General features: G+C 37.3%; 1 protein-coding gene across 1 annotated transcript; it reads right to left on the bottom strand.

The window, feature by feature from the left end:
- Positions 1 to 115: 115 nt before the first annotated feature.
- On the bottom strand, positions 116 to 15,674 carry LIPN (lipase family member N). The gene is made up of 9 exons (XM_054572460.1): positions 15,567 to 15,674; positions 14,877 to 14,994; positions 11,651 to 11,849; positions 9,947 to 10,056; positions 7,398 to 7,534; positions 5,498 to 5,644; positions 3,796 to 3,867; positions 3,192 to 3,263; positions 116 to 349 (listed from the first exon to the last, which is right to left on the bottom strand). The coding sequence occupies exons 1-9, from the start codon at positions 15,672 to 15,674 to the stop codon at positions 116 to 118; spliced, it is 1,197 nt and encodes a 398-aa protein (XP_054428435.1).
- Between the last annotated feature and the right edge of the window lie 299 nt (positions 15,675 to 15,973).

The raw sequence follows: 15,973 nt of genomic DNA, 5'->3' as shown, positions 1-15,973 counted from the left end.
TCAGCAACATCATCAAGGTGGAGGATGTTGGGGTAGACCACATTGCAGATTATTATTTTTCCCAAAGCCTCATGCGCTTGGAAGCAACTTTTAACTAAAAGTAGATGTATTGCAGTTAGGAATATGCCTTCATCAAATCTATGATTTTACTGTACACCCGTTCAGCAGCATCGAGGCCCCAGATGAAGTCGAAGTGGTTCCAATCTGGCAAGAGCTTGAAGTAATGGAGATTCCTGATTTGGGGGAGTATCCTGGCCACATCCTCGAGTGTTGCAAGAACATCATTTCCACCAACCCAAATTGCAGTAGGCACTGTCATAGCAGTCAAGTTGTACAGTGGGGGATGACTCTAGGGAAGGGAGAGAAAGGGCATTCATGAGAGGAAGCTCCTCACAGCGACAACCAAATTCAAGTAAGTGGAGAGGCTACCAAATCAATATCTACCAAGTCCACGGTTCAGCCAAGCACTGAGGGAAATAGGAGGGAAACATGCAATGGTCCTTATCTTCAAGGAGTTTGAAGAATAAAGGCAAGATAACCAAATAAACATTTGTATACAACATAGGTTGGGTTGTTTAACATAGGGTATGTTAAATTCTGTAAGGGTATGATGGCTGGGTTGTTTAACATAGGGTATGTTAAATGCTGTAAAACACTCCACAAAGGCAATAGAAGTGAAGACAAAGAAGAAATTATTTCCAACTGGGAGCTTCCTGTAAAAAGAAGTCATTTGAAATGACTCTGGAGTGATAGTTGGATTTTGACAGATAGGAAGGAGGGTGGAAGGGCTTCCTAGCAGGCAGGAAGATCACACATGCCACAGTGAGGAATGGCAAGCTGTCCAATATATACTCAGATAAGAAGACGTGTGAAACAAGTTTGGAGGTAGACAGTCAAGGTCTAAATGCCAGCCTAAGCTATTTGGACAGACTTCAGAAGTTTTGGGGACAAAGCGGGGTCGTTTCTCAGAGCTCAGTCTTTGGAGGACTGTATGAGCATCAGTTTGTGGAATGCCTTGAAGAAGGGATAGGTGATAAGTAGGTCCAGAAACAATCTAGACAAGCAGGATGGATGGTCCACAGAAGGGGAAAATTGAAGCTATGAGGATGGCTAAATTCTCCAAGGGAGAAAGAGATAAAGAGATGTGAAGAATCCTGGGGGTGTGCTGACAGTTGGCGAGTGGTGGGAAATACAGAGAGGAGCCAGTGGAGAGCACCAAGAGAGCAACCAAAGAAGGAAGGGAAAAAAAAATCAGAGCTCGTTGCATTACAGAAGTCCAAGTTAGGGGACTGAGTTGCAAAGACACTATGGCAACTGTTTTTCATAAGGGAAAAGAGTTCATTTAAGATAATAAAAGGAGCAAGGGTGAAGAAAGGATGAAAAGGGATGGGGTCAAGGGTAGGAGACCAGACTATCTTGGAAAAGAAGAGGATCTTCATTTTCTGAGAGAGAGGGCAGAATCAAGAAGACAGAGACATTTTCAGGTGCGTAAGATGGAAGTTAAGAAATCTCCTTCATGCAACAAATAAGCATTAAGGGCCCAGTGAGTGCCGGGTACTCTGCTACGTGAGAAAACATTGGTGAACAGGAGAAAAGAAAGTCCCTATCTGTGTGGGGTTTCCTTGGGTTAGTCATCTTATTTTTGAAAACAGAGTGAGCACAATGATTGTGCTGGAAACTTAAGGAGAGGACAAATTGAAGAAATTAAAATGTAATGATAATTGACTTCAAGTGATCTAAAATCACAAACAAATAAAACAAAATCAGCCCGGAGTTGGGTAGGACTAGCTAAGGGCATTGTTGATTAATTCTAAGGGCATTTACACTATCACATAGTTATCACATTTTACACCTCAATCTTAAAATTTTATTTGCCAATTTTACCTCAATTAAGCTGAAAAAAAAAGGAAATTCATTATAGTGGTATAATGATTATAGTGACATCTTTTGCTACATTTTCTTGTAAATGTAAACAATATAAAGCATGTTTAATAAAAATAATGGATGAAAATGAATGAAAACGAGAACTTCCTTTACTCCCTCATGTCCATTCAGCGTGCTCCTTCTTTTTCCCCCTCTCTGAAGGTAATCAATGTAGCATTTGTTGTTGTTGTTGTTTTCTGGCCCTTGTCTCAGCATTTGTGAACATATGCATTTGTGAATGAATATACATAGTCTGAGTGGCAGGAGAAAACTTCTGTGGGTAACAGAAATGTTCTATATCTTGATTGTGTTATGGTTACACAAATGAATATATTTGTCAAAGCTCATTGAATTGGACACGTACAAATTAGTAAATTTTATTGTGTGTAAATAACACCTTCATCAAGTTGATCAATAATAATAATAAAAATATGCATAGCTCTCATAGGTGTCTTAAGACCTAGCAGAATCATTTCTCTAACAATTCAATACATTCCTGAGAGATTGACTGGTCTGATTGACTGTTTTGATGCTCAGAAACAACTTAATTTATCTACATTTGCAGTAATAAGTAGCCTTAAAGATGTCAATTGGTAAAAATATTGAAAAAACTGAATTTACTGTGTTTAGTTCATACTGAGAAGCCCAGCCCCTGACTTTGAGAAAAGAAATGGTAGCAACAGGATTGATTAAAAGTACAGGAGAGCTGAAAGAGTCTATAAATTTTGGCATGTAAGGTTAGACGGAAAATGATGCCTTCAGACTCATCTCTTTATGGTGGATAATACTCTTTTAACATTCATGTGATATCCCAGTTCTTGCCATTGGTATCAAGAAATGTATATTCATTTACTCTGTAAATTTTTGTAGATTTTCAAAAAACAATTTTCATTATTATGTACCATTAAAAATTATGTTAAAAATACCACAGGAACATTGGTTTTGTCTTGCTGTAAGTGTAAATAAAAAAGAAATATTAAAAGTTGTGTAAAAGCAATGATGCTGAGAAGACTGGAATAAATGCAACAAAATATTGATATTTCTAGTTATCTTCAGGTAGAGAGATTATAAATTATTTAATTTCCTTAGTATATGCTTCTTTTTTCCTAGATTTTCTGCAATGAGTATATATTAAAATTATAAAATTTTCAAGAAGCTCTATCAATGTGAATACCACTAATTACCATGTAGGACTCTTCTCACTCGCAAATGATTTCTTCTTATAATGTCTCAAAACCACCCTTCTGGAAGTATTCTGAGTAACTCACCTGATTGTAGTGGCGCATGTTCTCAGCTTCACTTCCCCAGTCATAAGCTCTGAATTCATCAGATCGGTAAAGCTGAAATAAATGGTTTTTTAGAAATATAATATTCAGAATAAGAATCATGAATGATAACCGCAAATCTTAGAAAAACACTGTACACTGGGAGGCTTCTGGACCACTAGAAAGACGGAAATACATTTTTTACCGTTAGAAAAACAAAGTCAAACAGAGAGAGAGCAATGACCTCCCTTGATTTGAAGGAAAAGCTAATGGAAAACAAAAACTCATTACAGGGAAGTCAAATCTCAGATATTTTTCTCCCTGGGGAAGGCTCAGATTCTTGAGATTTTCCCAGTTTACTTCTTGCTTTGGCTCAGGGCCTAGTTTACAAACTCTGATTTATGATAGGGATCACTTATGTTACCTACCAGGTCTGCATCATACCTTGTACTTTCTCTTTAAATTCAGGGAAATCAAACCATGAAGATGGTGACAAAGATAAAATGAAAGCTAGCTTCTAATCTTGTTAGAGGAGGCCTGCTAACTCTGTCTTTTCACATATAATGAAAATAAGGATTTGAATGGTTTTCCATGACAAAGACACTACCTGTTTTATGTGCAGAATATTCTGTATAGATGATCCTGTGGGAGCATGTGACATATACACATCCATCCGACTCTGAAGGGAAATAAACCACATGTTACAACAAGAATCACCCAGAGAAATAAACAATGCTTTTAAGAAACAGAAAGCAATTCTGCAAAACATCAGTAAACAAATACTGAGGTTCTCAAAATAGCAAGGTGAATCATACAGATAAATCTGAATTTATGGCAGACACTTGCACATGAGTGAGTCATGGGCTGGCCAGGGGCACAGGTTGCTTGAAAGCAAACCTGCATGGGTTCTGAAACTGTAAGATAGTTTATTTTGAAGTAGAAGAAATAACGACGGACCTTACGGAGGAAAGGTGTTATGTGCGGGTGGCAGTGGCTGAGTGAGCATGTGCGCGGACAGATGACTGCATCAAAAATCCTGGATTTCAGGGTCCAACATTGTTTATAATCTTTGTGTCTTTGGGCAAGTTAGTTAACATGTCTGTATTTCTGTATTTTCATCTATTAAATGAAGATACTCAAAATTATGCTACCAATTCCGTAGGCTCTTGTGAGAATGAAAGAAAATATTGTAAAAGAAAAGCTAATAAATAATCATTCCTGTGGGCACTGTACTTCAATCCTTGTAAACATTATAGAGAATAAATTACAGAGAGATAATAGTAATCATAATTTTATATCCCAGAATATAATAAAACTAATCCAGGGAACTATTAAAAATCTTTACTTTTTTTTTAACAGATCCAAGTTAATTTTTTTAGTTTCTCTGTAGTAAGAAGTCAAAAGTAGATAAAAAGACTTACAGGACAATGAATGTTTCAATATTGTCTTCTTTAAAAAATGAGTTACTCAGTGAATTTAACATAACATCATTTTACTTGGTATAACTTTGAGGCCAAGTTACCAAAATATTTTGGAAATTATTTTTAAGTGCATATACTTTTGAATACATAAGCTTTGAACAATGCTTCCCCATCATTTTTTAAGTAACACACTTAGTTTCTTAATGAATAGGAGTAGAGTAGGCTGGTAGAGAAACGTTTGGGACTAGCTTCATTGTCAGTCTCATTTGGCTGCCATTTGGAATATGACAGAGATAACTATCCAACCACACTCTTATGCAAATGTCAACTCCTCCTCTTCTTCATTCTGTCTCCTCCTCCTCCTTAAAGTCTCAATAAAAGGAAACAAAGAGTTGATGAAACAGGACTGCTGCTTCTTCCCAGAAGAGGGATTCCATCTCCATTCCATTCTGTCTTATAATTTCCAAGTTAATTGTTGAGTTTTGAGGCCAAAGTAGTTCAACAAGTGAGGGCACACGTGAAAAAAATTCAATGCTTGTATGTTTCTTTTCTTTCCTCGAATTTTATTTTTTAATGAATTATATTAATTATAAAATCAAACTCACTGTAGTAAGTGATGGCTGTGAAGATGTGAAACCCACTGCAGAACATTCATTTTCCTAAACTTGATAGGATGGAAGGATGAAGCTGCCTATTTATTCTGTTTCCCAGTCTTCATATTCATGCTCCATTAAATTCCTAATCTATGCATAGCACATCTTGGCCTTTAAGGGCTTAGAATACTATATTAATTTGTGCAGTGTAACAGGCACATAAAATAAGTCAAAGAAAAGTTGTAATCTCTTAAAACATTGAAAGTTTTAATAGTCCCGTGATCATTATACATACCATATTCATATTTTTCTTGTTGAATCCAGCCCATAAGGACATTAGTTCACTACATATCACCCATAATATTTTATTGTTGCAGATTTTGATAGAAGGTGGATTCTCTGATTTATATTCTAAAAAGAAACCTTTGGTACCAAAAAATCTCTGTAAAAATAAAAAATAGTTATCCTTTCCAGAACCATTCCCAGACTTTTTGACCTTCTCCTTACCCCACGAATAAGAATTTGGGGGGATCAATTTGTATTTGTATTTGCTGTGGCAGTCAAGGAGACCACATCATTCAGGCAAGGTAACTACTTATAAATCCATCTGCACCCAGAGACCACCAGACATAATTTACAGAGATTGTATTAAGAACCTTCAACCCCAAATTTGCTTCTTCATGGTGAAGGTTCCCTGTTGTTTGCCATTGTATTCTGTAATCAGCTTCACTTTTCATTTCTCGCTAATTGGCAAGAAAGGCAGACCAGTTTCTCCTGAAGGTTAAATATCGCCCTGAATAGGCAGGAAAAGCAGGGTTTTCCCTATTACCTTGTGTGCACTGTTTTCCTAGTAGTGTCAGTGATTAGCTAGCTCTTATGCTGAAGAGGAGAGATGGTGCACCACAGAGAGGGCATCATTAGACAGAAAAAAATTTGTCATGGGAGGCAACATAGTAAAACTTCCAGGGCTTGGGAATGTAGCCTTGGGTCGGGAATCTCTCATGAGAAGATTGAAACTTCTGCAAGCAACAGATACCACTAAGTGGTGGGAGAGGTCAGGGAATGGGACTCAAAGCAGCAGGAAATTTGACATTAGGGGATATGGTACAGATAAATGAGGGACAATATTTGCCTCAGACCCAATCTTTGTAGGCAAAGCAATACATATGCAAAACTGTTGTGTTCAGAGAGAGATGTTTCTGTCTCTTAATTTAATTTAACTAATTTGCCTGCTCAACACTGTCCAAATGTGGTCACTGATATTGGCACACTTTGAAAGAGAACTATCAACAGCGCAGGAGGGAAGTTACATCACTTGAGCTCACAATAAACAATACAATCAAACTATTATCAAACCAATCATTAGGCCCTATAGAAATTCTTCCTTGTCTTAGCTCACAAATAATTTTTTTCCCATTTCTACTACTCCACTCTAAACCAGGGCCTCATCTTACTGTAAATTACTGATACACTAATTGGTCTCCTTGACTTCACTTCAGCCAACATTCATTTTATCCTTCACCCCAAATTTAAGGTACAATCTTGGTAAAAACACCATGTTCATTGTGCCAATGACCTTTTTAAAAAAACAAAAAGCAAACAGAAAGATACATTTAATGGATAAAATTCCAAATTCACAATTAGCAATCAAGCTGCTTTCCCAATTTTTGGAAAATAACCAATAAATATTTGAATAAACAACTGAACTGTAAGACATTGAAGCTCTAAAATCATAGCTTTAGTAAACTGGAACAAGCTCCCTCATGGGGAGGGTTATATTATTCAGGTTTATCCAACATCAAAGTCAGGGATATCAGTGATCATATGAACTGGAAAAATGTTCCATTTGGTCGTTGTGAGTTCATTGGCCTGCCCAGTGCAACAGGAATGGAACAAGACAACTTATGAATGGACTTTAAACTGACATAGCACTGAGCTCAGCTAGAAATTCTGATATCAAATATATTGTCAGGTCTGTTAGTGACTGAGTGTCGTACGTTGTATAAGAGAACTGCAGATACTGTGGTACTGACATGAACACACATGGACACAAATAAGTACCTGGCTGCGGAGTCTGCTTTCCATAGATTTCATCTGAACTTCCTATTTTTACTTCATAACAGATTTTAAAATAATAAGGATCTATGACCCAAAATGAGACCCTCACATACATTTTGGTGAAATGGAGAGCCTACCTTGATTGCGGAACTTGGAAGTAGGAAAAAACTGGTAAAAATGCTCTTGGGATATTTGAATGAGACCACAGGACCCAAGGCAAAATTCATTTTGATTCTTTGTGCCACTTCCGGCATAGTGGAAAAGGCTACAAACCCTGAGGGGAGAGGAAACAGGACAATCTTGTAAAAATGAGGCATACACATTGTTTCTACTAACAAAAGTGGGACTCTGTCATTTTTATCCTTCTATTGCAGTGATCTTGGGAATGAACTGGGAGAACCTTCTGAATTATTTTGCAAAGGAAATCTGCCTTCAGTTCTCTCTCCTCTCAAGTCTCCATTTTCTTTTTTTTAAATTTCGGGCAATTAACTTGCTTGGGGAAAGTGAGGGAATGAAAGATAAACTGCTGAAGCAACTGCTGTCGAGTGAACAATGGACAACCTCACGTTCAAAGCACGGGGTTAAGTGCTGGCAATATTGTCCTTTAACACTCGGCTCTGAGTTGCCAGAATGAGTCCCAGAGCTTCCAAAAGTAAAGAGTGAGTTCAAGGGAGGTGACTCAGGCCTTTTTTTGTGGTATCATCGAGTTATTCCAGTTGTTCTTTCTCACAATGGAGTGAGTCCTCATTGTTCCTACTGATTCACCAGATGCTTATCAACCCTCTAGAACTTTTTCCTGCCTCCAAGTTGGAAGAGAATTTCCCTCGGTCCACCCTGGTGCCATGAAGAACCAGATGTCTCCCTTTGCTCTGATCTTTAAACAATAGCATTGCACCCACGGCTAGCTTTGTGACGATGTGGGTGGAGATCAGCTCCACACAGAAGTGGCTATGTGGAGTTTCCGAGTATTTGATTCTCCAAGTGCCTGTCTGGCCGCCTACCACTGTGTGTGTGTGTCGGAGGGGGCATAGAAGAAGTTTCACCACACCCCCCTGTCCCCGAAATCCTTATTGAAACTGTGTTGGGAAAAAAAAGAGCTTTTTATCAATTGACTGAGCAATTGATACAAGACTCTGAAACAGGTGTAATACTTCCCTCTAGGAGGTCTCTGTGAGTATTTTGGTGGTCATACTGACTGGGGAGCCTTATTATCACTTAGTGAGCTGGGGCCTGGATAGCTAAGCACCCTGCAAAGAGTGGGTCTTCCCCACAAAACAAGAACTGCTCTGCCCAATATGCAAATAATAGTCACTAAAAATTTTTATGCTCTAAATGCAGTGCCGAGCACTGATGATCAAATTTTCTGTTTTCTTTGCAGAGCAAATATAAAAGCCTATCTAAGTCTTACCCACTTTTCTAGACCCCACCCAAGTGATTCCTTCCTGCGCCATCCAATGCCCAAGCACCTCATGGATAAAGTCAAACTGACACGGTTTGAATCTGTGTTCTTTCTGTCTTTTATGTGCAAACAGGCCTTGAACAATCCACTTCATTTACCTGAACTTACACTTCCTCTTCTATGAGACAGAAATACTAGTGGGATTGTTCTGAAACTTAGAGTATTACGGGAAACTTCCTAAACACAGGTCCCTAAATCTAGAAAATGCTTAGTACGTGTTAGTGCAATTATTTGCCTGTTAGTGGCACTTTTTTGAGGGGGGCTTCCCCTATTAGTTCCTTGATACCCTTATAGAGTATGCTCCCTGATGCTCACTGGCTATTCCCAAGCTTGCAAGCTGCCAATCAGCATTAAACACTGATAAATATATATTTGCTGTTGATGATCATGGCAATAATGAGACTACTTTAAGAATCTGTATTGTCTCTTGCACAGTTTCACCCATACTTAAACAATTTCATATAGCTAAATCTCTTAAAATTGGAAACTTCAGTGGAAGATCACTCATAAATTCACATTTTTAATTGTATAGATTCCTTTACATTTTTATTTGGAGCTACATTACTGATTTTTCCTCCCAAAAGATCTAGATAATCATCAAGAAGTATATTTTCAAAGAGCAGGGTCTTGTTCTTAAAATTTTTTACATAGTTCTTACATTTAATTGCTATTCTGTAATATTAAATTGCACATTAAATAGATAAGCCCAGTTGATTTATTATAGTAAACCTTTGTATTCCAACTCATAAAAATGTGATCATATCTTTTCAATTTGTTCAAATATAACTATAAGCTCCTCTTTTTAATTTACTTTTTAAAAATCCCATGTGGGCTTTTTAATATAGGCACACGTCAACATGATGGTTGACGTGTGCCTATATTCTTTAGGGACTATTTTATGTCATTAGGCTTTACTTTTTCAGCTCAGAGGGAGTCTTGAAATTTACACTTTGGATACTTCTTTGGATTTTGGGTACATGTTATTCTGGAAAATTGCATCACTGTTACAAATGTGTTGTTGTCTCAGAAATGGAGGAAAGATTTGGCCCCTATGCACCATACAGTCTCTGAAATTCAGGTCTGCAGCCACCTAGGGCACTAGAGTCATGTGCTAAGCACAGGATGGAGCATTAAGGACACTATTAATGGCAGTAACTCTGGTCCAATTTAAAGGTGAACTCATGTAACACTCTGACCCTTGTAAAACGCTGACTCTTGTAAACATACCTATTGTAGTTCCAAGTGAATGTCCAATAAAATACAACTTCTCTTGCCCAGTTTTATGTACAATGAAGTCTATTATTCTTGGGAGATCATATTTGGCCATTTCGTCAAAACTGAAAAATAAAACAGGGGCTTATAAATACAACTAAGTTTAAAATCAGAGCATTTGTTCACATATTAATACACATAGAATTCTGTACTGTCCATTTATTTGGTGTGCATTTCGTTACTTACCCAATTATATGTAGGCTATTGTAGCTTTTGCTTACTGTATTCATGCAGGTCAATTTCTAACAATAAGAATGATTTCATAAGACTTTCATATACTATCTGAAGTTCAGGCTTATCATTCCTCTTCTTTATTCCCTTCCATTGTGTTTCTTTCACTTTTCTTTCCCCATATAGTTTGCGTGCCTCTACTTCAGACTTTCCCCATTCCGGAGACTTAAGACTCTTAGGGCTATTTTAATATCCCACTTTGGAAACAAAACTGGTTGTAAATCATGATTGTAGCAGGTACTAGCTGAATAACTTTTGATTAGTTACTTAAATGCTCTAAGCTTAAGTTTTCTTATCTGTGAAATGAACATGATAACACCTGCTATTTATCAGGGATTCTCTAAGGGTTGCTTGGTATTAAAGAAATGATTCTGGCTGCTAGAAGGCATTCAGATGTTGCTGTTATTAATATTTCTGTCCATATAAAGGAAAATATAATCAACATATACCAAAATCTTAATAGTACCAGTTCAGCAGGCATTAATACAAGAGAACAGTTAATATATAATATTTAGTGCAGTCAGGCACCCCATGAGTTAGAGGAATGTTTATTAAAACAACATGTGAGAAGATCTCTAGATCGATATTCCCAAGTATGAAAATCATGATGCCTTACAGTAAATAAGACCCAAACTCCCCACCAAGGACTGGTGGCACAAAATATTTCCTGAGGTTTGCTACACTGCCTAGAAGTTCTGACTCTAACAGTTCGCTCTATCCTTCCTTTCTTCTCAACCTGTCCATGGGTTCTGACTATTTCTTTAATATGGTAGGAGTGTCCACTCTGTTCTAGCAGTGGACTTGCATATGAGCAGGGACCTTAGGCCTGGGAGGGAAAGCCTACTGTGGACATCAGCCTGCCCTCCGATGACAGCAGAAATCGCTTTTACTAAAAGAAACAGTCAGCATATCAAAAGATTCTTCTCCATTGCCCATTAACAAGGTTTTAAAGACCGCAAATAGGAATTTTTCTGAAAACAGTATTTTATACAGTTCAACCACAGTTTTTCTAAATAAATAAATACTACTGATACATATCATTGCAAAAGTGATTGGCTGCCCAAGAAAAAAGACTTGTATTAGCAACACCAGAATGAATATAAGCTTTGAGAAGGTAGGTCCTTTGTTCACTCTTGAATGTTCAAGGACTAAAACAATTTCCTCAGCTGTCCTTTGGGACATACTTTAAAAGTATAACATTGGATAGAATTGGATGTTAAAATAATCTTGTTAAAATGATATAATTTGCGTATGGGAGAATCAGTGCAAATCAGAGCTTCTTGCTGTTTCTGTCCTTTGAGATGTTAGTAAGAGCTATAAGGAAATGTGACTTCAAATATCATAGATCATTATTAATATCATTCACCCTATTATATTCAAAGAAATTATCTCCAACTTTCTTTGTAATTTTTCTCAGATACAGTTTACCTAAAGGCCCAGAATTGCTCTTCAGTGTCTGATAGTGTCTTGTGTCTTCTTGACCACGTGTTCCCCCGACTGTTCCCCATCCAGACATCATAACCTGCATCTGCTAGAATGAATCCAAGGCTTCCATTGGCATAATTCTCAAGCCAAGAGGCATTGTCTGCAAACAGGGCATGCTGCATGTACACAACTGGCCGGGGCCCTGGAGAGAGGGAGGAAAAGAGAGAGGGGAGAGACAGTTAGATAGATAATGAGAAAACAATGTATGATAAATAGAGCATCTCAGGAACATGACAGAAACACACACACACACACACACACACACACACCCAGGAAAAGCAAAAACCAAAAACAATCTTCACCTTTTCCCTGCAGAGCTTCATGATCACATAAATTTCTTGAGCACATACTTTGCACCTGGTGTTATGCCAACTGACTGACATACAAAAGCTTATTAAATTCTTACAATAACTCTATAAAGTAGCTACTCTTTTGAGGATCCTCATTTCACAGATGTGGAAACCAAGACTTAAGTTAATTAAGTAACTTTCCCAAGGGGTTACCCAGCTAACAAGGTACAGAGCCAGGACTCAAGCTCAGCTTTGTTTCATGGCAAACATGTGCTTGTAACTGCTTTGCTCCATGTTTTCATATTTACATATCTTCCAGGTTTGGCTTACAAAGACATGAAAGTGATCACATTTTATGAAGTCTTATGCCTCTTCAGTGCTTCCTCCAAGGGGGAAGAAGGGGTGAGTATAAATGGACAAACACTAATTTCTCACCAAACTTCTAACCAAACCCCCAGCCTCTTCCCACTGGAGAGCATCTGAAAACTATACTAGTAAAATCAGCTCAACATTCCTTTGCCAACTCTCAGATTACCAATGGAGAGAGTATTCATTTGGGGAGATGAGAAGAACCAGGTTAAAATGTTCCCAGAAGGCACTACAATGTAATTGTTAAGAGGACAGGCTGTGGAGTCAGGCTGCCTGGGGTTAGATCCTGGTTCTGTCACTTGCTATTTGTTTGACTTCATCTATTTTATAACCTGTTTGCCTCGGTTTTACCATCTGTAAAATAACTATCAATAGTATGGACTTCCTGGGGTTGCTGGGAAGTTTAACTCATTTAAATTAATATAAAGCTTTTGTAACAGTACATCTAATAAATGACTTTTAATTCCAAATCTTCCCAAATTCTCCCTCCTGAAGCGAAACCATTCCTTGAAAAAGTTTTCTTCTTTTGTATTTCATAGTTCCCTCTCCTCAATGCCTGAAGGAGATTTAGTTGCCAGAGTGTTGCCAGATTCATCAAAAAACAAACACGATAAACAAAAAGACACAGGAAGCCCTATGAAATTCGAATTTCAGGTAAACAATGAATACATTTTTTTTCCGTCTAAGTGCTAAATCCTCAAGTGGAACATTCACAAAAAACTTGTTTGTTGTTCCTCCGAAATTCAACTTTAACTGAGTATCTCATGTTTTGCCAAATAATCCTACTAACATCACGCCTCCCCCTCTTTTTTAAACTCTTGAATTACAAATGTCTTTCTCAGAGAGAGAGAGACAATAGCGAACAACATGATTATCTCTGCCTCTCCATGGAGATGGAGATGGAGATGCTGGGGGATGTTATGTCGTGATCCTGGTAAACGATTTGCTGCTGAGGCTTTGCAGAGATTTATTTACTCTCTCTGCCCCTCTCAGAGGCTTTGCAGTTATCTACCCCCTTCAGTGCATGGCGGCCTCTTCATTCTAGAATGAGACCGTACTAACGCCATGCTCTTTCATTTTACAAGCCATCGCTCCCTCAGGTCAAAGCATATGTGAATGGTACAGTTTTCTTTCCTGGAAAACACTTCAGACATCAATCATTTAAGCTGGATTTTTATCCTGAGGAGGGAGGCCTGTTGACTCTAGTGGGGACCAGAGAAACTCTTTTGGGATACCCCACAGCCAACTTCATACAATCCAGCCAATCCCTTTCCAATGGCAAGAAAATTCACTTTCTTGGAATACAGCAATTTATCACATAAGAAATTAATAATGAGCCAACAAAATGTAGGCTCTTCCTTTGCAATTACACCCTAACAAGCAAGCCTGGTTGCAGTCAGCAAGATCAGTCTTGCCCTTTGTATTTTTAGGTTCTTGGCAGTCTTCAGAGAATTGGAAAAGAATGAGACTCCCTGTTAACCATTTAAAGACTAATGTAAAATTGATTTCCACACTTTGAAATTCCCTGTTTAGAGTTTCTCTTTCCTCCCCATGTGGAAGCAGAGGTTTCCATAGATGTATGAAAAAATGCTCAACATCATTAATTATCAGAGAAATGCAAATTAAAACCTCAGTGAGATATCATCTCACACATGGTAGAATTGCTACTACCAATAAATCAATAGACAAGTGCAGGCAAGGATGTGGAGGAAAGGAAACTCTAATGCACTGTGATGGGGAAGCACATTGGTGTAGCCACTGTGGAAACCAGTATGGAGTATCCCTAACAAAAATTAAAGATGGAGCTCCCTTTTGACCCAGCAATTCCACTTCTAGGAATATACCCCAAAGATACCGAAACAGCAATACAAAAAAATGTATGCATCTCTGTGTTTATAGTCATGCTATTTACAATAGCCAAGATTTGGAAACAGCCTCAGTGTCCATCAGTGGATGAGTTGATTAAAAAGCTGTGGTACATTTACACAATGGAATACTACGCAGCAGTCAAAAAAAAGAAACTCTTACATTTCACAACAGTATGGATGGACCTGGAAAAAATTATGTTAAGTGAATTAAGTCAGTCAATGAAAGAAAAATATCCCATGACCTCAATATGTGGAACCTGATGAACACAATAAAGTAACAAACAAGATAGTAACAAAAGCTTAGATACATAGAATAGACTGACAGCTGTTAGAAGGTGGGGATGGGATGAAAAATGGTGAAAGAACTAACCAAAAAATATTTATGCACAGCCCATGGACAGGGGCAACAATATGGGGTTGGCTTGGGGTGGGGAGAGGGTGGAGCTGGGTGAGGGAGGGGAAAGGAAGAAAAAATGAGAACAACTGTAACAGCTTAAACAATAAAAAATAAAGAAAAATTGAAAAAGGCTAATGCAAAATTCAAACAAATTTTGGTAAATCAGTCACTCTCTTAAAGAAAAGCCAGCACTAAATTTTAGTCATGTGCAGTCCTTCTTATCAGAAGAGACACAAATTTTGTACCTGTGCTCCGAGTTGCTCTTCGTCCATGGGGAATTCTGTTGATGCTGAGAATGTACCCATCTTGAGTGATGACTTCATATTCTTCACTGGGGTAGCCATTATAGGCAATGATTTCACTCTGCCCAGTGAAAAGACAGTATTAGTTAAACATCTTTAAGTGCTATCCATAGAAACTAGAACAAAGCATTCTGTAAATGCTTTATCTGTAATCTGTAGCCCCAGGTAACTGTAAAATTAATTTATTACATAAAGTCTTGATAAAAAATAAATAGAATATTAGAAAATGTCTACTATTGGCATTTTTTTGGGGGGAAGATATATTTAGCATTGACCCATTCTGTTGATAAAACCATATTCTCAAGTCAATTGTCTTTTGAGATCCCTTTTGGTTTAAAGATAATAAAATCATAGCCCAGTAAGCAGCAGTCATAAATATCATCCAGATGGCTTAAAGTATAAATTTTTAATATTCTTAAAATATAAATTGTCTATAAAAACACAGTTATACTTTGCATTACTAAAAAGTATTTATTCAGCAAAAGAACAGATCTACCTAGCTTGACTTTTGGAGAAATGTTAAAAATCACCTGTTTTCTTATCAGAGATTTTCAGCTATAACAGGTCCTTTAAAAATTTCATAACCCATTAATCTGCTTTATTTGATGTTCTTCAGAAGTTTCCATGACTTACAATATTCATCCACACTTCAGGATTCGCTTCATTTTCCAAATTAAAGAATCTATCACCATTTAAAGTTCCACAAATCAAACAGGTTGTTGTTAAGAACAGCCACATCATGGGAATGCCTGGCATAAAACATTTAATAACCACAGATTAATTTCACAGATCAAAGTTGATTACTGAAATGAATATAGTACCAAAATACAAAATTTGACTAACATCCTGAAAAAGTGCAGAAGGGAAAAAATACAGTGAGCTAACTCTGAGCATTATTAAACTATTCTAATTTTTTTCCACAAAAAAACTACCTTGAATAGTCCAGTTCTGAAAATAAAATGAATTTAGTCTGCATGAAGACTTATTTTTTTTTGTCTTATTTTAATCACAATTTTTCAACTATTTTAAGTCTTTGCTCA

Source organism: Pteronotus mesoamericanus, unplaced genomic scaffold (assembly GCF_021234165.1).
Source record: "Pteronotus mesoamericanus isolate MK-2021 breed Mesoamerican mustached bat unplaced genomic scaffold, CSHL_Meso_final contig_24, whole genome shotgun sequence".
Classification (NCBI taxonomy): domain Eukaryota; kingdom Metazoa; phylum Chordata; class Mammalia; order Chiroptera; family Mormoopidae; genus Pteronotus; species Pteronotus mesoamericanus.
This window is presented reverse-complemented; position numbering and strand designations above follow the sequence as displayed.

What these genes read in the sequence shown, in the direction of transcription:
- LIPN (XM_054572460.1), bottom strand. Translation starts at nt 15,674, where the DNA reads ATGATGTGGCTGTTCTTAACAACAACCTGTTTGATTTGTGGAACTTTA. An exon ending in AAGAGCAACTCGGAGCACAG is followed by an intron (nt 11,850 to 14,876) that starts GTACAAAATTTG and finishes CCCTCTCTCCAG; the next exon opens with GGCCCCGGCCAGTTGTGTAC. An exon ending in ACATGCGCCACTACAATCAG is followed by an intron (nt 350 to 3,191) that starts GTGAGTTACTCA and finishes TCCCTTCCCTAG; the next exon opens with AGTCATCCCCCACTGTACAA.